The sequence below is a fragment of the Danio rerio genome, chromosome 4, assembly GCF_049306965.1.
Source record: "Danio rerio strain Tuebingen ecotype United States chromosome 4, GRCz12tu, whole genome shotgun sequence".
Taxonomy (NCBI): domain Eukaryota; kingdom Metazoa; phylum Chordata; class Actinopteri; order Cypriniformes; family Danionidae; genus Danio; species Danio rerio.
In genome coordinates this window covers 69,140,900-69,162,651 of record NC_133179.1, presented here as the reverse complement: position 1 = coordinate 69,162,651, position 21,752 = coordinate 69,140,900, and the positions used below count along the sequence as shown (strand labels likewise).

The 21,752-nt window shown below is 38.9% G+C and overlaps 1 protein-coding gene across 1 annotated transcript; it reads left to right on the top strand.

Annotated features, from left to right (window-relative positions):
- Positions 1-8,118: 8,118 nt before the first annotated feature.
- LOC101882721 (uncharacterized) lies at positions 8,119-20,763 on the top strand. The gene is made up of 3 exons (XM_005174395.6): positions 8,119-8,182; positions 8,813-8,942; positions 16,993-20,763. The coding sequence occupies exons 2-3, from the start codon at positions 8,858-8,860 to the stop codon at positions 17,832-17,834; spliced, it is 927 nt and encodes a 308-aa protein (XP_005174452.1). The 5' UTR covers positions 8,119-8,182; positions 8,813-8,857; the 3' UTR covers positions 17,835-20,763.
- Positions 20,764-21,752: the final 989 nt, after the last annotated feature.

Sequence of the window (21,752 nt, the reverse complement as noted above, 5' to 3'; positions counted from 1 at the left end):
TCTCTGACTCTGGCTACTCTTCATCTGACACACCAGTAGTTTTTGGGGTTAAAACTGTCTGTAGGAGCCATTTGGCAACTTTGCTCATTGTTCCACTTGGTGGTGCTCTTTAAACAGGCTTTATGAATGGGAACGAACATTCAGGTAACAGGTGTTGCTAGACGGAAGGGAGCACGTACAGTTTTGACCACACACTCACACACACACTTTCACACACACAAACACAAACAAACGCTCGCGCGCATTCACACAGAGAGCCACACACATTCATTCATGCTTTAGCGTGACGGTTTTGTTTGTAAGTCACGATATGTGGCGGTGTTTGACTTCTACGAACGGAAACTTACCTGGAAGAAAATTTTTGAACTATTGGAGTTTGCAAGTGCAATAAACATAAACATCTACGGAAACAAGTAAGACTGTTCATTTCATTTACACTTCATAATCCAGAGGACAGTGTGCGTCAGCTGGGTGCCTGTCTAACAACATCTCGGGGACTTCAAGCAATAGGCTTAGCCTCTACACCAGGTGTCTCAAACTCGCGGCCCGCGGGCCATTTGCGGCCCTCAGTGCAATATTTTGTGGCCCGCGCCGACCGATGTACACTGACAGAATCAGCGGAGCGGGGAGAGAGAGCGCTCCCCGCTCCGCTGATTCTATCCGTACACAGCGGTCACTGGCATTCCCCACCCGCCGTGTAAACAAAGGGGCGGGGGTGCCGGTGACGTCACCACGCACCCCGCCCCTTTGTTAGACGCTGTGACGGGCGAGAAGTGTTAGGAGGGAACTCGCGCCGGCCAGAACCAAGGTAAGCTGTTCCCGCCCCTGCCTGCCACTTAGCTACCTATCTGCAGCCTGCCACCTACCTAGCTACAGCCTGCATCTTATATATATTATAGGTAGATACAGACTGATGTGACTGGAGTGGGGTGGGGGTGTTTTATTTATACATATATACGCTTTTTTTAGGTGAGGGAATGGAAGTTTTGAGTGAGTCTAGACAGGTCTAGACTTAATGATGATCATCTTCAAGCCATACTGAGGGTCTCGACTGCTTCCGCTCTAAAGCCAAATGTGGTTCAGATTTGTGAGAAGAAGCCCTGTCAAGTCTCTGGCAGCAAGGAGTAGGCAAAAGATGCCATGTTCAGAAGAACTGTTCATAATCTTCACTCAATGTTCTATTAATGTTCAGGACACTTCATGTTCAGAAGAAATAATTAAAACTGTTAATAATGACATTTGAGGACTTTTTTTTGTGAAATCCCTTATGCGGCCCAGCCTCACCCAGACTTTGCCTCCTGCGGCCCCCAGGTAAATTGAGTTTGAGACCCCTGCTCTACACTGTCCGTCCCCAACACTTTACCTTTGGCACAAAGCAGTCAATATGGTACAAGTACCAAGACAGATTGTTCACTCCACACACTCAGAAATAAAGGTACGCGAGCTGTCACTGGGGTGGTACCTTTTCAAAAGGTACAAATTTGTACCTAAAAGGTCCATATTAATACTGTCACGGTTTATGGATCTGTGTGTTCCTCCTGTATGTTATGTATCTTGCCTTGTGTGTTGTCATGTGTGAGGGTGTGTGTTTGTTTACCTTTTGTGTTGACAGCCTGCTATAGGATCAGCTGATGTCATCAGCTGACTTAATCATCTTCCAGCTGGTCCTTATTTGCCTGGCTATATATTTCCTCATGTTGTATGTTCTGGTTATCAGTCCGTTGTTTGTCTTGTTCCTGTCTGTTGTTTTCCAGAATCCTTCGTTGTTCATTGAAGTCTTCATTGTGACCCGTGGCTCTCTTGTTTTGAACTTTCTTGTCTCTAGTTCACTCCAGTGATATCCTTTGTTACATTTTTCAGTTTTATTAAACACTTGCAATTGGATCCTTTTTCGTCTAGTGTTGTGACAAATACAGTAAAGGTACATATTTGTACCTAAAAAGTACAAAGGTTTTCCTCTTAAACTTTTTAGGTACTAATATGGACCCTTCAAGTACAAATGTGTACCTTTTAAAAAGGTACCACCCCAGTGGCAGCTCGCGTACCTTTCTGAAAGTCCAGAGAACAAGTCTCCTCTTTTCTTGAGTCAGCGGTGGGCTGCTTAACACGGCATCCCAACACTGTATTCACATTGTACTTGCTGTTAAAAAGCTTTGATGCAGCTGCTTAGCCTTGGAAACTGTTCATGAGCCTAATCTGCAGGCCACAGGTTATCTCGAGCAGCCCTGCTTTAGATGAAATCTGAAAGACCTCTAATCCTCAATAGGCAGGAAGAGTTGTCTAGAAGGGTGTCAAAAACATCCTCAGTGGTTCAGTGTTTTAATATTTTCAAGCTAAAAGTATGCAATTGTGCACACAAAAACAAAAATAGCAACTTTATTCAATAATTTTTCCAGATTAGTGTCACAGCACACGCTGTGCTGTTCTTGAATGTGCATAACAATCCATAGCAGAGCTGACGTGTACCCTGAATGTGCCACTTTTGGCCTATTTCCACTGAAGGATACGCTTCGGTACGCTTTTATGGCCGTTTCCACTGTCAAAAGGTACCTAAAAGTGAACCATACCATGCCACTTTTTGGGTACCCTTTGCAAAAGGTACCCAGCCTGGCAAAAGGGTACGAAAAGGCAGAGCTAAATGAGTAGCCGAACGCTATCGGTTTACAGAGATACGTCACTTGGTCATGTAACAAGCCAGAATGAAAACAAAGGAAGCGCCATGTTTTAAATACACAGCCGAGACATTACACCGTAATAATATATACATATAATAACAAGCCATGGCCGACACGAGCTCAAACAAACCTTGCCGTCGTCTTGATGAACAGCCACAAAGCCAAAAAAGAAAAGCTGATTCTACCCAGTCAGGCCCGGATTGGCTAATTGGGAGGACCGGGAGAATTCCCGGTGGGCCAGTCTGTTTTTTGGCCGCGAGGGCCGGTGTCCCTAGCTCCAGAATCTGTTGCAGTCACACTTTTTAAATTAATGTATTTATTTACTTGACCACAGTCTTCTTATTCATTATTTTACCGCAGCTCTGCTCTTTTTATCTATTTTCTCGCAGCCTCATGAGCAAGATGCAGCCTGCAGGTTAATGATGATATAACTCAGATGAGTCATCTCTTAACGTACAGCTGTTGTGGTTGAGTGCTTAGCACGTTAGGTTGTGACGCCACTGACCTGGGTTTGATCCTTGTCTGAAAAGTTGATTTTGTCATTATTATTGTTAAGACATATAATACTGTTAGGGTTGTTGAACATTCGAAGTTCTAAAGCAGCTGTTTTCTCAAAAAAAAAAAAAAAAAGATGTGATAGTGTAATTAGAAACTGAACTGGAAATGACCTTATTTTAATATAGTCAGTCGTGAACTGAGTGTCATGACTGTGTTTGTCCACCAGATGCCACTGTAGTTCGCCAGCAAACCCCAGCGGACTACATTTCCATACATTCTTTCGCACACACACCTGGTCTGTCATCTACACTGATTTACTACCACAGCTGTCTCCATTCTCTGTGATTACCTGAACTATATATTCAGTCATTCATGCTCTGTTGGTCGTTGTCGTTCTTGGTATGTTGTTCCTGTAGCTTGTCAAAGTCTAGTTCGAGTTAATCTGTCTTAGTTTCTTGTTTTGTTTTGTTTGTTTGTTTGCTTGCTATTTTGTTACTTTCTTACTTTGATTTTGGGATTTTTGTCACTGTCACTGCACAATACATCAAATAAACTGCACTTGGATTCTACATAGTGGTGGGCAAAGCGAGGCTTTGTGAAACACTGAAACTATCGAAGCAAATGTGTCGAAGCTTCGAAACGTTTCGAAACACCACTCTACGGTGACACCTAGTGGTCATTTTATTTGTATTTCACTGAAACAGCTTCAGCAAAGAACAATTGGGCAAATTGAGGTATGAAACCCCTTTTTGTTGGCTTAATTAAGCAAATGGTTTAGTCGAGCGGTTAGAGTTCGTGACCACCATGCGGCAATAATGGGTTTGAATCCATACTGATACAGTTATTTTGAAATGCTTTAATACCAGTTGGTAATGCTTTGGTATTGTTAGTGGTGGGCAAAGCGAGGCTTCGTGAAACACTGAAACTATCGAAGCAAATGTGTCGAAGCTTCGAAACGTTTCGAAACACCACTCTACGGTGACACCTAGTGGTCATTTTATTTGTATTGCACTGAAACAGCTGCAGCAAAGAACTGTTGAGCAAATTGAGGTATCAAACCCCACTTTGTAGCCCTGAATAATGAAATGGTTTAGTTGAGCGGTTAGAGTTTGTGACAACCATGTGGGAATAATGGGTTCGAATCTAGGCTAATACAATTGTTTTGAAATGCTTTATTACCAGTTGGGAATGCTTTGTTATTGTATCGCTTTGTTTCAACATTGCTCTGACATCTGAATAAACACCTTGTAGATAAATTTGTATTGTTTTGTTCATAAAACAGGGTTGTTACTAGATACAGTTGTGGCCAGAAGTTAACAACAATTATTTATATTATTAATTAAATTTCCCATTGTATTTTATTAACGTCTATCCAAAACCTAAACCCATCACAGTACTGTAAAAATATGAATTATTGTTTTACAGTGTTACAAAAAAGATGCTAAATTGATGGCATATCCGCAGCTGTATCCTATCGAGACTACACCATAAAACAGTAACATGATTAAAATACATAAAATCATGATTTTGGAGTATTTGTACTAGTCGAGATTCGAACCCAAAATAAATTTGAAATACAGCACCATAGTGTACACGCACAGTCCACTAGGCCATACTAGATAGTATCATATTGAAGATCATGCCAGTCAAATGCAGATTCTCCGGGTCTTGAAACGCCTCTGAAATGATCGATGCTTTGAATCGCTTTTGTCACGTGACCAAGTGTTTCGAAACACTTTAGTCACGTGACCTGGGTGTTTCGGATCATGCTTCGGTGCAGTGTTTCGAAACACTTGCGCTTCGGGATCTCGACACTGTGTCAAAACGTCAGTTTCACGTCAGCCATCCCTAGGTATTGTATCGTTTTGTTTCAACATTGCTCTGACATACGAATAAACACCTTGTAAATAAATTTGTATTGTTTTGTTCATAAAACAGGGTTGTTGCTAGATCAGATACAGATGTGGCCAGAAGTTAACAATAATTATTTATATTATTAATTCAATTTCCTATTGTATTTAATTAACGTCTCCTTCACACTGTTATAAAGATGGCTCCTAACGTCTATCCAAAACCTAAACCCATCACAGTACTGTAAAAATATGAATTATTGTTTTACAGTGTTACAAAAATGATGCTAAATTGATGGCATATCTGCAGCTGTATCCTATCTACACCACAAAACAGTAACATGATTAAAATACATAAAATCATGATTTTGGAGTATTTGGGATTCGAACCCAAAATAAGTTTGAAGCACAATACCAATGAGCTCACGCACTGTCCACTAGGCCATTCAAGACAGAGTCATAAATATGATCATGCCAGTCAAATGCAGATTCTCCGGGTCTTGAAACGCCTCTGAAATGATCGATGCTTTGAATCGCTTAAGTCACGTGACCAAGTGTTTCGAAACACTTTAGTCATGTGACCTGGGTGTTTCGGATCATGCTTCGGTGCAGTGTTTTGAAACACTTGCGCTTCGGGATCTCGACACTGTGTCGAAACGTCAGTTTCACGTCAGCCATCCCTAATTCTACACCTGTTTTTGTTCCTGTTCTTGATCACCTTAACGTGACACTGAGGTGGGCCGGTCTGAGGCTTGAAACTCCAGGGCTGGAAAGGAGTCCCACTCCGGCCCTGTACCCAGTGCTCTGTAGTTTTTCATTTTTGTGCATCTGTATTTGAAATAACAAACTTCAAATGTGATTATTGAAGTGCTTCTCACATCCGATCCTGTCCGAAATGAACAAATGATTCTTTCAGCAACCTAAAACATGAATAAAAACTGTCAAGTTTAACTATTATCATCACCTTTTGGCCTATTATGAACTCAGAATGACGGAATTACTTTATTGACCTTATTCTGCAATGCAGAAGTGCGCTCATATTGCGATTGTTTTAGAACTTTCGATTCAGCTCCCTATGGGAGAAATGACTAGGAATAATAAATGGCAGAAAACGGTCAAACTACTCGCTCTACAAACAAGCGTGTCCATGACTATACAGTCAAAATAGAATCATATAATAAGAAAAATATCAGTTTGCAACATCAAGCAGCATAACGAGATGCTTTTAACGTCCAAAAATGAATGGAAGTGAATGAGACCAGAAGTCTCAAGCCTAAAAGATTCAAATGGCTGCACGGAGAATAGGGTACATAACAAGAGGTTACATGTGCTGGTAACAATTAAAGACACATATGAGAGGTTTGCACTGACTGTGGGCTATATTTTGTGTTGTTTTAAAACCCAAGTAAGGACTAAATGTCTGCTGTGTGTAGTTTTTCTGTAATTGGTAACATATCGGACACTGTAAGGGTCTGTATGTGTTCATGTTGCATTTATTTATTTTATATAATGGCAGACGTAACAGTAGGTTTTTTCGCACTATCATTGATCTGCAGTTATAATCAAATCATGTTCATAGAAAGGTTAGTAATGAACATTTGTACACAAGTATATATGTGTATACAGCGTATGTTTTGTGAGAACTGCTTCTTATATGATAGGCTATGTGAACGACCCGTACAGCTTTACTGTAGACATTTCCTTGAGGAAATTGGTAATATTTGTAACCCACCACTCAGTGGAAAAGGGCTTTTTGTTTCAAACACAGTGAATGTGCACTTTTTATGACCATCAACCATGCTGAAAAAAACAGCTTAAACCAGCCTAGGCTGGTTGGCTGGTTTTAGCTGGTCGACTAGGCTGGTTTTAGAGGGGTTTTGGCCATTTCCAGGCTGGTCTTAGCTGGTCAGGCTGGGAGATGACCAGCTAAAACCAGCTTGACCAGCTTAGCCAGGCTGGGAGCCCAGCCAAAACCAGCTATGTCCAGCTTAAACCAGGCTAGTCAAGCTGTTTTTAGCTGAATTTAGCTGGTCATTTTCCAGCCTGACAAGCTAAGACCAGGCTGGAAATGGCTGGAAACCAGCCTGGAAATGGCCAAAACCCCTCTAAAACCAGCCTGGTCGACCAGCTAAAACCAGCCAACCAGCCTAGGCTGGTTTAAGCTAGATTTTTCAGCAGGGAAGAGAAAAAACTGCTGAATAACGTTGGTTTTTGTTAACAGAAAAGTCTTCTTGTAGCTTCATAAGTCATTCAGGTTTTCGCTGAAGACACAAGCCAAGGCTCAGCATTCAGTTTGTGGTTCAGGGTTGCGGTCACATGTTTCTATCCCACCTATTTTTATGCGCATTTTGGAAATGGAAATGCCAAGATGCACATGATTTTTTTTTTAAACTGAGTAAGATTAACTTTTTTCCAGATCTTTTTATTACCATTTTGGTCAATAAAACATCAATTTCAAAATTATTTGAAAAACAAAGACAAATTATCTTTGCTCCAACAGAGCCTGCCACCCCACTTCTATACATTATCTTATGCCCATTTTTTTAGTAGTTGACTATAGCATGGATTAAAAACATATCCTACATTAATATCGGTCACATCCATCTCAAAAACGTTTTGGTCCAGAAAATTCATGTGCTTTCCATGCAAACTTTGAATCCAACCACATACCTAAAAAACATTTTAGTTTCAACAGTCTATTAGATAGTGCTAATGTTGTTTTAAAGTCTTGCATGCTAATTCTGACTGAATATTCAAATTGGCGTGGTAAACAATACAGAGACAGTCAAATGAACAAATGTGCGAATATAAAACTAACTTTACCTCAATTTTATGATGAGACATGTTCTTTTTAAAATGTGGTTTCACATTTCCTGTTAATAAAATCAAATTTGTTATACTTATAGTAAACAAAGTTGTACTTTGATAATCATTTGCTGCTTATCCTTATTTAGAATTTGCAGAGAATACTTTTCTGAAATTATATTATTAAGGAGAATGTCTGAATATCGGAATATATAACCAGCTTTACTTTTATCATCATTAAATAGAGCTGGCTGCAATTATTTTAGGTTTGTGGACGAGACTTTTATTTTGGTGTGGTGGCGTGACGTCACAAGGGGGCGCCGCGCTTCGTGTCTGCGAGTGTACAGAAGAAAGGTTTGTTTATAAGCTTTTACAATTAACAGCACGACAAAATACTTTCACTCAGTTATAGTTTGGCGTGATGCTAAATGTATTATTTATCGTTGACCGTTGAGGAACATTAACCACATCTAACAGCTCCCTTACTGGTGTTTATGAACAGCAGCTCATAACGCTTCATTTCTGATGAGAGGAAACGAGAGATGACAAAAACTGTGATACACGTTTAAGTCACTTATTCACTGTCCAGATTTGTCTTATTTTGTTTTATTTTTACCCCCTTTAGTTCTGATAAACAAACATTAGTGAAGTGCTTTTGTGTGTGTGTGTGTGTGTGTGTGTGTGTGTGTGTGTGTGTGTGTGTGTGTATTAGTAGCTTTAGTCTCACAGACATCACTTAGTAAAAGTAAGATTATTAACACTAACCACAGCCAATTTAACAAGCTTCAACGTTTTTAAACAGTAACATTATAGATGTGTTAAATATTACTGTATTGTACAGACTACACAGGATTTACTCTGAAGAAGCCATACTATTACAACTATCTTCTGAATTCGTATTCTTTGTTTTTAGTTTTTCTGAATGGCATTATTTTACCGTCTTTAACTCTCTTTCTGTTGATTATTCTCCTCTTAAATACACAGAGGAAAACTCCTGCTGAAGCGACTGATCTCCACACTGTTATAAAGATGGCGTTTATTAAAGTGGAGAGCGAAGACCTGAAGATTGAAGAAACATTCACAGTCAATCATGAAGATCTGCAGGAACAAACAGGTTGGTTTTCATTCTCAAAGATCAACTCAGTCATTTGATCCTCATTCAGATCTGCAGATCTACACAAATGAAGGACAAATTTATTACACTGCAAAAAATGCTTTTCTTACTTAGATTTTTTTGTCTTGTTTCAAGTCCAAATATCTACAAATTCTTAAATCAAGAAGCATTTTCTAGACGAGCAAAACATATTGTCTTGTTTTAATAAATAATATGCCAAAATGAAGCGAGTTTTTTCTTAAATCAAGCTAAATAATCTGCCAATGGGGTTAGCAAAATAATCTTATCACAAATCGAAAAAAACACGATTATTTTGCTTACCCCATTGGCAGATTATTTAGCTTGATTTAAGAAAAATTTGCTTCATTTTGGCATATTATTTATTAAAACAAGACAATATGTTTTGCTTGTCTAGAAAATGCTTCTTGATTTAAGAATTTGTAGATATTTGAACTAGAAACAAGACAAAAAATCTAAGTAAGAAAAGCATTTTTTTGCAGTGTAATAATGCAAAATGAAAGTGATTTTATTGGACAAACACTAATGATGCATTTATGTGAGCCTAAAAAGGTGTTACTTCTGAGTTACTTCTGGGCAGAAAAATGTAAAAATACATTAATTAAATAATTTTTTTTTACTATCAAGCATACATTTGTGAATGCACACATTATGGAGCCCCCCTAAATATTAATGAAGATCGAGGTCAGAGATGCCCAAACTGTGGCCCACAGAGCAAAGTTGGCTCATGGTAAACTTGATTTGTGTGTAAACTTTGAATGGTGTAGAGCAGGGGTTCTCAAACTTTTCAGCCCACAACCCCTAAAACAGGGGTGTCCAAACTTTTTGGGCCGAGGGCCAGATGCAAAAAAAACAACGTTGTCGCGGGCCAAATTTTACACACATCACACAGACACACATATATTTATATATATATATATATATATATATATATATATACAGTTGAAGTCAGAATTGTTAGCCCTCGTTTATTTTTTCCCCAATTTCTGTTTAACGGAGAGAAGATTTTTTTCCACACATTTCAAAACATATTAGTTTTAGTAACTCATTTCTAATAACTGCTTTATTTTATCTTTGCCATGATGACAGTAAATAATATTTGACTATATATTTTTAAGACACTTCTATACAGCTTAAAGTGACATTTAAAGGCTTAACTAGGTTAATCAAGTTACAAGTTAAGGTAATTAGGCAAGTTATTTTATAACAATGGTTTGTTCTGAAGACTTAAGGGGCTAATAATTTTGACCTTAAGTGGTTCATAAAAAAATTAAAACCGCTTTTATTCTAGCCGAAATACAACAAATAAGTCTTTCTCCAGAAGAAAAAATATTATCAGACATACTGTGAAAATGTTCTTGCTCTGTTAAACATCATTTGGGAAATATTTAAAAAAGAAGAAATAAATCAATGAGGGGCTAATAATTCAGACTTCAACTGTGTGTATACAGACAGACAGACAGACAGACAGAAAGACAGACAGACAGACAGACAGACAGACAGACAGACAGACAGACAGACAGACAGATAGATAGATAGATAGATCATAACAAGAACTGCTGCTTAATTGAATGCATGTAATAGCGACACCCGGTGGTTATTTATTGAATTACGTTAATTTTTGTATAGCGGGCCAGATTCTATTGATATTTATAAAAAGCCTCGCGGGCCGCCACAAAACTGATTGCGGGCCGCAGATGGCCCGCGGGCCGTAGTTTGGACACGCCTGCTCTAAAATAACAACCACAGTGACTCACGATCCCCACTATGCTTAGAGGTGGTTATAAGCATACAAATATTGCACACAATGGTGCACACACACCAATAGGAACTAGAGTTGAGGTCAGAATTATTAGCCCCCTTTGAATTATTATTATTTTTAAAAATATTTCCCAAATGATGTTTAACAGAGCAAGGACATTTTCACAGTATGTCTGATCATATTTTTTCTTCTGGAGAAAGTCTTATTTGTTTTATTTCGGCTAGAATAAAAGCAGTTTTTATTTTTTTTAAAGCCATTTTAGGTCAAAATTATTAGCCCACTTAAGCTTTTTTTTTGATAGTCTACAGCAGGGTTTTTCAAAGTCTAAGACAGTGGGCCTTCCTTTTGACACAACTTATCCATTGGCGCCCCCCTCCTCCCACACACGCACACACACACACACACACACACACACACACACACACACACACACACACATATATATATATATATATATACACAGTATATATAAAGACACAGACAGATGTCAGACTGTTAACTCACTTTTATCATCATTTGCATGAAAGTGCAATTATTTACAGAGTAATAACAAGTATTATATGTTAACGTTAGTATTATATGTTATTATATGTTCTTATATGTACATATTATAATATAACGTTTTTAAAACTAGAATGATGGTTCAATATGAATAGAACAGATCCAAGAACTGTCCATCCCAGTCAAAATAGTCGGAAGTTTAGCGGGTCTCATGCTGTCATTAGCCAAAATATCTTGACAAACCACACATAAATGTCGTGGTTCATCATCTGGTCCTGTCCACGTAAATCCTAAACTCAAATACTGATCATCATATCGTCGTCTTTTGGGTTTAAGCCCTGAACTTGAAGGTTTTGAATCGGGGGGTCTCAGAAACCGATCCATTGTATTAGCAGGCATTTACCAGTATTGGCGGGCTTGCCAAACAGAAGCGAATTCACAGCTATGGCCTTCTGGATAAAAAAGGTTTTCTTATTTTTGACGTATTATTTTTTACCTTTGTTTAATTAAAACGTGTAAATATAATAAAAATACATTTAGTAATTAAACTTAATAATTATATTTTTATGATATAACGTTTTTCCCGTGCCTCCCTTGACATGCTCTGGCGCCCCCCAGGGGAGGCGCGCCTCACACTTTGAAAACCCCTGGTCTACAGAGCAAACCATCGTTATACAATAACTTGCCAAATTATCCTAATCTTCCTAGTTAACCTAATTAATCTAGTTAAGCCTTTAAATGTCACTTTAAGCTGTATATTAGTGTCTTGAAAAATATCTAGTCAAATATTATTTACTGTCATCATGGCAAAGGTAAAATAAATCAGTTATTAGAGATGAGTTATTAAAACTATTGTGTTTAGAAATGGGTTGAAGAAATATTCTTTCCGTTAAACAGAAATTGGGGAAAAAATAAACAGGGGGGGCAAATAATTCTAACTTCGAATGTATATAAACATGAGCATATTGACAACACAAAAAAGTGCCAGTCTTACAACCGTATATATTTTATAGTCATTATTCACTTTTTTTTATTTAATATTAAACTCCCATAACGAAAATGGTGAGTACAATGTTTATAGTACAAGACTATTCTCGGTTTAATTTTGGAGCCACTTGAAGATCGCCCTCCTTGTTCAGTCGTGGCCTTTATTTTTAATGTATGTGCGTGCCATAAAGATGTCGAAAAGTTGAACATTGTCTACAAAATCTGCAGTAACTAAAGCTATTGCTGTGATGTTAATCTAGTGAAATAACCACAGGGATCGCAATCCAATGGGGGAAAAACTGAAAGGCTGATGGCTTTTTATTTGTATGTTTTTTTTAATGTAACTTAAATATTAAGTATGTATTAGTGCCATAAATAGATTAAAAATATTAACTAATTAATCAAAAAAACTTTTTTTTGCAATTAATCGCGATTAATCACATTTAAAAGACTGAAACTTGCAATTTTGGTTATTCAAATGTAAAATTAACGTAAACGCAGGACAAAAAAACTATTTAACTTCAAAATATGATTGTTTATTATAATTTTTGTTTAACTTGTAACACAGATTTCTTCATGTAAACAACATACCCACAATAAACCATCAAGATCCTGGCTTGACAGCCATATTTATTACAGAAATAAAAACACAGGCATGTTAGAGCCATTTGAATTTCAAAACAATCAATGCCAATAAAGAAAAACAAATAGATTTCCATGTTAGATTCTAAGTGGACTTCAAAAAAATGCCAAAATACAGGCATTGCTGATATGGAAAATGGAAAATTTTAATAGTAAAGTATTGAATACAAACAATTATACTCATTAAGAAAAGTTTTATTGCTGCGAGTTGAGAACATTAATTTTAAAGTTGAAATTATTTTGCTTAGTCCTCCTTTACATTCAGACAGTTGCTAAGACAGTCCAGTCTGTTGACATTATCGGGGAACAATCTGGACCTTTTTTTTTTTTGAATGATGTAAGCTGAGAGTGAGAACAGTCTCTCACAAGCAGAATCACCAAATCAGCATATGAATTTCGGTGCCTAATTTTGTTGCCACTGTTGCTACGACAAGGACGTAAGAACTTACATCAAAGGCACCCACAGGTACGCATTGTGTCACACCAAAGACTAATTCTTACAGGGACTTTGGTCACACCATCTTTAAACATTTAAATAACATTGGCGTGGGCGATGTTTATTCTTGTTGCTGGGAAACACTTGCACACGCACTCACAATGCGCGCAGGACAGCGCAGCCGGTGAGCGAGGGATCTCTTTAGATTCATCAACACGCATGATCGCGTTCATCAAATTTGCTTAAACTAAGCGTTTTAAAGTATGGCTGTATTTCACAAGGATTCTGACACAGCAATGTGAAGCAGACGCTTTACAAAAGTTGCGTTTATGGGGGTAACACGTCCAATTTAATGAAACATTTGAGGGTGCATGGAATCATCTTAAAGGCAGACGAATGCGTGTCTTTGACAGCTTACGACGCCATCTGGCACTTTCACTGAGTACATTTATATGGACACCAATACTCTGATTTTAATATGATTAAGATAATACTTTAAATAAGAGTACCATGTAAACAGCAATTTTTGATTACCTTAAAGGACCACCGAGTCACAAAGTGCGGAGGTTTTTCTTTCCATTCGGCATGCGGCATCAAATTCCATTAACGCAAAAGAAAGATTAAAAATGAAACACCCAAAATTAGATGAAACTCTGGAGGAAACGCTGGATAGCCTGGTGATGCAACATTAATAGTTTTATACTGAAACTTTCCTTCTAAAAACATGTCCTTGGTCTTATCCATATTTACTTGCACGTTAAACACACGTCGACCGCAACAGGAAATAAAAAAACTGCAACTGCGTCAATTGCGTTATTTTTTTTAACGCGTTAAATATTTTAAATTAATTGCATGCGTTAATGCACTAATTTTGACAGCACTAGTATATAAGAAATATATTTTAAATTAAAAACAATTTTTATATTCTGCAGGTTATGAATAAAATAGGATAATTCTAATAGTTTAATAAAATATATGAGATTTTTGGAAATCACTAAGCAACCCTCCCTCATTGTCCCGACCCCCACTTTCCAGAACCGGTTTCTGGAAAGCCGCAGCCCTGCACAGTTTAGTTCCAACCCTATTTAAATACACTGAAGCTACGGTCACGCTAGAGTTTGAGCATGCGAAATTCTGTTGTATGGTGCTTTGAAAGGGGGCGGGATTAAACAAGATGATTAGACATTTATAAATGTGAGCGATGGCTCCATATTTAAAATGTCTGTCTAGAGAGGTCATGTTTTGATCCTTAATTGGTCTCACGCACTCAAATGATGCGATTTTGCAGGTCAGAGTTCACCCAGCTTGAACTTTCCAATGCAGCGATCTGAGAAACTTGTGAGCTTGTGTTTCCGGTCTGACGCATTCGCGTGCGTATGAATGGAAGTCTATGGGGAGAAAATTCCAGTGTGACCGCAGCTTTACATGTAGGTTTCAAACAAGCCTGATGGACTCTGTTAGTTTGATCAGGTGTGTTTAATTAGGGTTGGAACTAAACTGTGCAGTACTCCGGCCCTCCAGGAACTGAGTTTGACAGCCGTGATTTAGAGATTGTCATTTCAAATTTAGCATAACCTTTTATTTGTTTGTTTTATTGTTAAGCTACAAAAAAAAAAAAGCTTACTGAAATTAAACGTTTCAATTCTATCTGTTAATGAACCAATGGCAAATTGTCGCGCGACTTGTGGTGCAAATAGGGAACGACGCACACATGGTGTCTGCACATTTTTCAGTGCCGCGAGTGCACTGCAATTCATGCAAGTAGAACTAACCAATCTGCTTCACACACTCTATAGAATATACACATTTCAGTAATAATGGTAGACTAAAGGTGCTTTTAAACTAGCACTTTTGGTTCACACCCGGGTTCCTTTGACATCAAAGTATGGTACGTTTAGCTAGTGTAAATGTGTCGTGAACTCTGCTGCGCACCTATGAACCGTATCCATGTCCGCCTGAAAGAGGTGGTCTGGGGTACAGTTTGTGCGAACTCTGTTATGGTTCACTTCCTATGTGAATGCAATCATACCAAATAACGGAAGTTGACCGCCAACAGTAAAATAAACTATCATTTTCATAACATTCGTTCTGGTGTGTGTGTGTCTGTGTATCACCGACCTTGGTGACAAGCGGGACTGACCCAGTGCGACTGACCCAGTGCAAACAGTGATAATGTCTGCTTGTCTCCACCAAGGAGGAAGATCAGAATCAGAAGGAAAAAAGACTGTGTGAACACAAACCAGTCGAGATGATGGCAAGGGAGGGACAATCTAACTTTGGTTCGGTCCAGACAATTGAACAAGTGTGAAGCACCCTAATTACCTCAGGCAAACACAGCGCACCCAAACACTTCAGTGCTTTTTACTTTTCTCCTTAAACTTGTATCAGAGCTGCAGCAATGCATTTGTCATCCTCTGAAAAAACAGTAGATGGTTGCCTAGTTACAGAAAGACAGCTTGCGAGCACGAGTGCTGAGCACATTGTAAATGGTAAAGGAAACCACGCTTGCGCTTTTCACCTGTGAGTTTTAGGTGTCGTCATCGCCACCTCAAGCCAGAATAACATGCGGAAATGAGTGTGGTGGCTAGCAGCAGTAAGGAGATTGTAAATAAAAAGGACGTAAGCATGTCGCCAAAGTGGCTTTTTGGTTTCTTTTCTTGTGCATCCCAGCCACTAGTTTCTCATTTATTAGCATAGGTTAGTCATCCAACTTCACAATTTGTAATGTTGCAGTATGTATTTGATTAATGATGGCTGGTATCTTTATTTGAAAGCTCAGATTTGATGATCATTGTGTTGTTGATAGAGTTGAGGTTTACTGTATCATTGTTATTCACACCTTACAGATGTTAATCTACCTTTACCATTGCACACACTTTGTAACATTTTATTTATCAAGTTTAAGAGTCTCTAAGGGTGCTTTCACACCTGTGAATCGATTCAGTTGTTTCAAAACAGAGATTAAAATTGTTACATTGTTGCTCTTTGCTCTTGGAGCGGTTCGCTTTCACACTGCAAAATTTCTAATCGGACCAAAGGAGCTAAAACAAGTCACGTTTGAGTAAACTCTCCTTACATTGGTCAGAGTGTCACGGTTTATTTTGCAGCGTCCCACTCAGCTGTCAGGAGAGGTGGTGGTTTGGTGGTGATTGACAGGGTGCACGTGCGACGTGTCTGAGGAGAGATGTGGTGGGGATGGGTGAGAAGGGTGCGCGATGATGCCTATTTGAGGACCGGGAGGGAGACGCGAGATTACCGGGAGATCATCACTCATTTGCGGGCATCCGGAGACTCACGAAACTTCCCGCCCTACTCATAATTCTCTCTTCATATAGCCGTAAGCCTATTACATATCCATAAAACACTTTAATATGACCGCGCTCGGATCGGATCGCTTTCTCACTGCAATCGAACTGCTCGTTTCAATCGAGCCGAGACAACCTCATTCAAGCGATCTCGGAGCGATTACATTGGCGCGGAACAGAGCGCGATTGCCCTGTTCACATATGCCAAACGAACCGCGCTAATTGGGCAAACGAGATTGTTTAAATAACTTTATTTTTGATTGTTATGCCTTAATAATGTTGGTAAATTAAAATAAAAAATCACAATATTCCTAAATGGATTGTTACAATATTCAATATTCAATAATTGATACCAGATGATATGAAACATGAACAGTTTGTTTGTCTTTTTTGTTTTAGAATTGTTGGTGCTGAAACAAGAGCAAGAACTGAAGGAAATAGAAGAGAAAGGCCAGTCATTAAAAACGGAGGAAAAATACGCCCCAAACCAAGAAACTTCATCACTGAACAGTGCTCTGAAAACCAAATCTAAACGTTTTCATTGTCATCTCTGTGGGAAGGCGTACAGTAAAAAAGCACACTTTACCTTACACATGAGAGTTCACACAGGAGAGAAACCTTTTACCTGCCAACAGTGTGGAAAAGCTTTCAGACAGAAGCCAGCCCTCGATGTCCACATGAGAGTTCACACCGGAGAGAAACCCTTCACATGCCAACACTGTGGAAAAGGATTTACTCAAAAAAAAGATGTTAAAAATCACACGAGAATTCACACCGGAGAGAAACCTTTCACATGCCAACAATGCGGGAAGAGTTTCCGTATAAAACAGTCCTTGTATGGTCACATGAGAGTTCACACCGGAGAGAAACCGTACACCTGCCGTCAGTGCGGGAAGAGTTTCGCTCAATATCCAACGCTCAGTCACCACATGAGAGTTCACACCGGAGAGAAGTTGTTCGCTTGTGAACAGTGTGGAAGGAGTTTTGCGTATAAACATAGGCTTAAAATCCACATGAGAGTTCACACCGGAGAGAGGCCTTACAAATGCTCACTGTGTGACAAGAGTTTCATTCAGAAACTAACTCTTGACATTCACAAGAGGGTTCACACTGGAGAGAAACCGTTCACTTGCCCACAGTGTGGAAACACGTTCACTCAAAAAGGAAGTCTCAATGTCCACATTAGAAGTATTCACGGGTCCGCTCGGAAACAGAAGCCCAAAGTCCAACGCAAGACCTAAGTGGTTTTGGCTTATGCCAGAGGTGTCCAAACTCAGTTCTGGAGGGCCGGTGTCCTGCATAGCTTGGCTCCAACTTCCTTCAACACACCTCCCTGGAAGTTTCTTGGGCTGCATCCAAAACCGCTTAGTACTTATTAACGTACTACTCGGCCATTAGTAAAGTATGTTCTATACAGTATGAATGTGAGCAGTATGAATGGAACTCAGATGTACTACATCCGCCATTTTGCCAGGGTCAAGTGACCTACATGCGTCAGTTGCGTCGCTTCACTCCCATTCATGAATTCTCTCAAGAGGCTTCATGGGATAGAGCAGCGTGCATAGGAGGCGCACTCCAGAATCTTGTCGGAAGTAGTAAGTCATACTTCCCGCATACTGATTTTTCGAATTCTATGAATTCGGACATTCTACTCGACTCGCATACTGATTTTAGCGTGCTATATAGTATGGAAGTATGCGGTTTTGGACGCAGCCTAGTATTCCTAGAAAGAGCTTGGTTAGCTGGTTCAGGTGTGTGTTTAACTGAGGTTGGAACTAAAATATGCAGGACATGGCCCGCCAGGACTGAGTTTGGACACTCCTGGTGTGTACCTTGGATACAGGTCATGTTCTGTAATAACTGCCTCAGGTCTCGGCCTTTCTTTTTAATTAAATAACTGTGATTTTCTAAATGGACTCAGTTATACCTGATGCCTTTTAACAGAGTGTCTGTTTACAATAAATATTACAATGTATTGAGTAGAGCTAGGCAATGATTAGCATAGTTTGTTATCAGAAATAATCTCACAGCAATTCGTAAGTTTGATTAAGTGGCCAATTAGTATGAATTCATACGATTTCATCTGTAAAATTTAGTACGATTTGCTCACCCACCCAATGACTGTTGGGTTTGATGCCACGCCTCCTTTGGGTTTGGGGGCGGGATTTGGTGCCACGCCTCTTTTTAAAAATTAAACCACTGATGCTGAGTTCAGACTGCGTGATTTTTTTAAAGTGGTCGTGTCACGGATGTTTTCACACTGCATGACTATCTGGGTTAGCGTTATGTCAGTGCTGTGTTTACACTGTAGAATGAATCGGCGACAGGAGAGTTCACACTGCATGACTTTAAAATAGGAAGAATCACAGACAACTTTGTCCAATTTACATCTCACAACCAAACGCAAGAAGTGACTTGGAAGCAACTCTAGGTCACGTAATATCTTTCGTTATTAACTACATAATGAAAAAACAAGGCTTTAGCTTTAGAAACGTGTGTTTCTCACCTGACTTTTGAAGAGAGTTAGCAATTTCTCCTCAACTATTTTTTTACTTTTCGAGCTGATTGTGATATTTCTCTGATGATATGTCAAACAGACAGTCCTCCTGTCAAGTTTACACAAGTTTTTCCTCCATTTCTTGGGTCCAAATAAACTGAAAATAAGCGCTTTTAACGCCTCCTCAGCCTCCCTCTGGCCTGCAGGTACCCATACTAGTGAATGCTACTTTCTGATTGGCTGTGGGTGATTGCTGATGTCATTTTCAGTCAGAACACATTTCACACGGCATGATTTGAATCGTCGACAGCTCCAGATATTTAGCATGACAAATATCAAACTTTACAAGTGTTTTTACATAAGACAGAACCATATTGTGCAAAAGAGGTATTGAAAAAGTGCAACATGATTTGTGGTTCATTCACAGGTAAATGTTTTCCTTTTTGAGTCCTTGTAAAATGGAGTTTAAGTGAAGTGTCTGGTGCAAATGGCGAGCAGAGTGTTTCTACAGGTGGTTCGTTATGATGTTAAGTATTCATTAACCAGTTGTATCAGGTGGCAACTGTATGACGTTGTGGAGTGTCTGTCTAGCAGGCCACCGGACACTTCTTGTGGTCTCGCCTGAACAAAAACAGCACTACATGAAACATTCTTTCTCCCTTAATGTGAATAAAAATAAAATATTTTTAAAGTTATAAACTTTATAAATTAAGTTTATGTTATTCAATGAGCAAAGATACCATGCTAATACTTGACCAACATGTGTCCCTGTCACCAGCTGGAGTGCCCATAAGCAACACTAAAGAACACTCCGCGTATGACCTCTGCCGCTTAGCAGGACTACACTTCCCACAATGTGTTGCACCTCCACAGCTGATACACATTCCTGGAGCAATCATTGATTACCACTGCAGCTGTTCACGATTATCTATTCAAATACAATTTATTCTATTGTCCTCTCTGCCATGTACTCTCGGTTTACTGTGGTACCTCCTCTGCTGCCATTAGAACGTGCTTTTTAGGCATTGAATAATGGTGCAAATACTAATTTAAGTATTTGGAGGAGCGAAATTATATTATTTTTTAGCATGTTCTCCCTGTGTTTCTTCCAGGTCATGAGGTGTCCAAGCTCGGTCCTGGAGGGCCAGTGTACTGCTAAGTTTTGCTCCAACTTGCTTCAACACACCTGCCAGGAAGTTTCTAGTATATCTACTAAGAGCTTGATTAACTGGTTCAGGTCTGTTTGATTAGGGTTGGCCCTGCAGGACCTAGTTTGGACACCCCTGCTGCAGGAACTCCGGTTTCCCCTACAGTCCAAACACCTGTGCTATAGGTGAATTATGTAAATGCAATTGGCCATAGTGTATTAGTGTGTGTGAATGCAAGAGTGGATGTTTCCCAATACTGGGTTGCAGCTGGAAGGGCATCTGCTGCATAAAACATATGTCAGAATAGTTTACGGTTCATTCCCCTGTGGTGAAAAGTTAGTATCTGACATCGAAACTCTTACAAATGCATATACAATAAGGGCTGGTGTAAAAATAAATGCCTATGCATTTTAGTGCTAATTGTTCACTGCAAACGTTTAGTAAAGTCTGACAGTGTTGTTTTTAACAATTAGTTCATCTGTCCCTGGGTGTTTAATGTAGGAAATAAAGCTGTGTTTCACACACTGTGGTTGTGTGTTATTGTGTTTATCCACTTGTTAAGTGGTGACGTGTTTGTGACGTATGTAATACTGTTTCCGGGTCCAAGCCGCCACTCATTATGAGTGGAGAAATCATTCATTTATGATCACGTTTTATTCCTATCACACATTAAAGTTATTTTTATATAAAATCATAGTGCACACAACAATCTCTGGGCTTGCTGCATAACAAATACCAAAATTTTAACAATTTATAAAAAAATTAATCATTTTCTGGCCATCGGTTATTAGGCATGGACATAAATATTGCGATCGTTATTTTCGAAAGTATTAAATCGCTTTGTAAACGTTTATTATTTATTATTTATATTATTTATTATTACCGCTTGGACCCGGAAGCTGCTTCGCGTGACGTCACACTTAACAAGCGGATAACTGGAGTCTTTAATCATGCCCAGATTAGTTTCATGCTCTTAGGTAGTGTTGTACAGTAAGATGGTTATTAAACTGATAATTGATCAACTGATTCCTGCATCTACAAACTGAATGCCATTTAAATGAGTTTAGGTAAAATGCTGTCATATATTCTGAAAAGATAATAGGCAATAACCAATTAACCACATTATTTAATAGTGAAAACACTGGTGTAATCTATATATACAACTATAATTCTTTAATCAATGAAATTACCTCTAAAATTAACGAGTTCAGGGAAAGACTATGTGTTTGTATCTTGAATGCATTTTGCACAAAGTAAAACTGATTTGTAATGCTGTAAACCAGGGGTGTCAAACTCAATTCCTGGAGGGCCAAAGCCCTGCACAGTTTAGTTCTCTGCTCCAACACACTTACCTGTAGGTTTCAAACAAGCCTGAAGGACTCAATTAGTTTGACCAGGTGTGTTTAATTAGGGTTGGAACTAAACTGTGCAGAGCTGCGGCCCTTTTGGAACTGAGTTTGACGCTGTGCTGTGCTGTAAACATTCTGGAGGAATATGAACCTTTAACATTTAAA

Bases quoted from the DNA above. Each gene is read 5' to 3' on its own strand.
- LOC101882721 (XM_005174395.6), top strand. From the start codon at position 8,858: ATGGCGTTTATTAAAGTGGAGAGCGAAGACCTGAAGATTGAAGAAACA. The intron at 8,943-16,992 runs GTTGGTTTTCAT...TTTTTGTTTTAG, and splicing joins AGATCTGCAGGAACAAACAG to AATTGTTGGTGCTGAAACAA.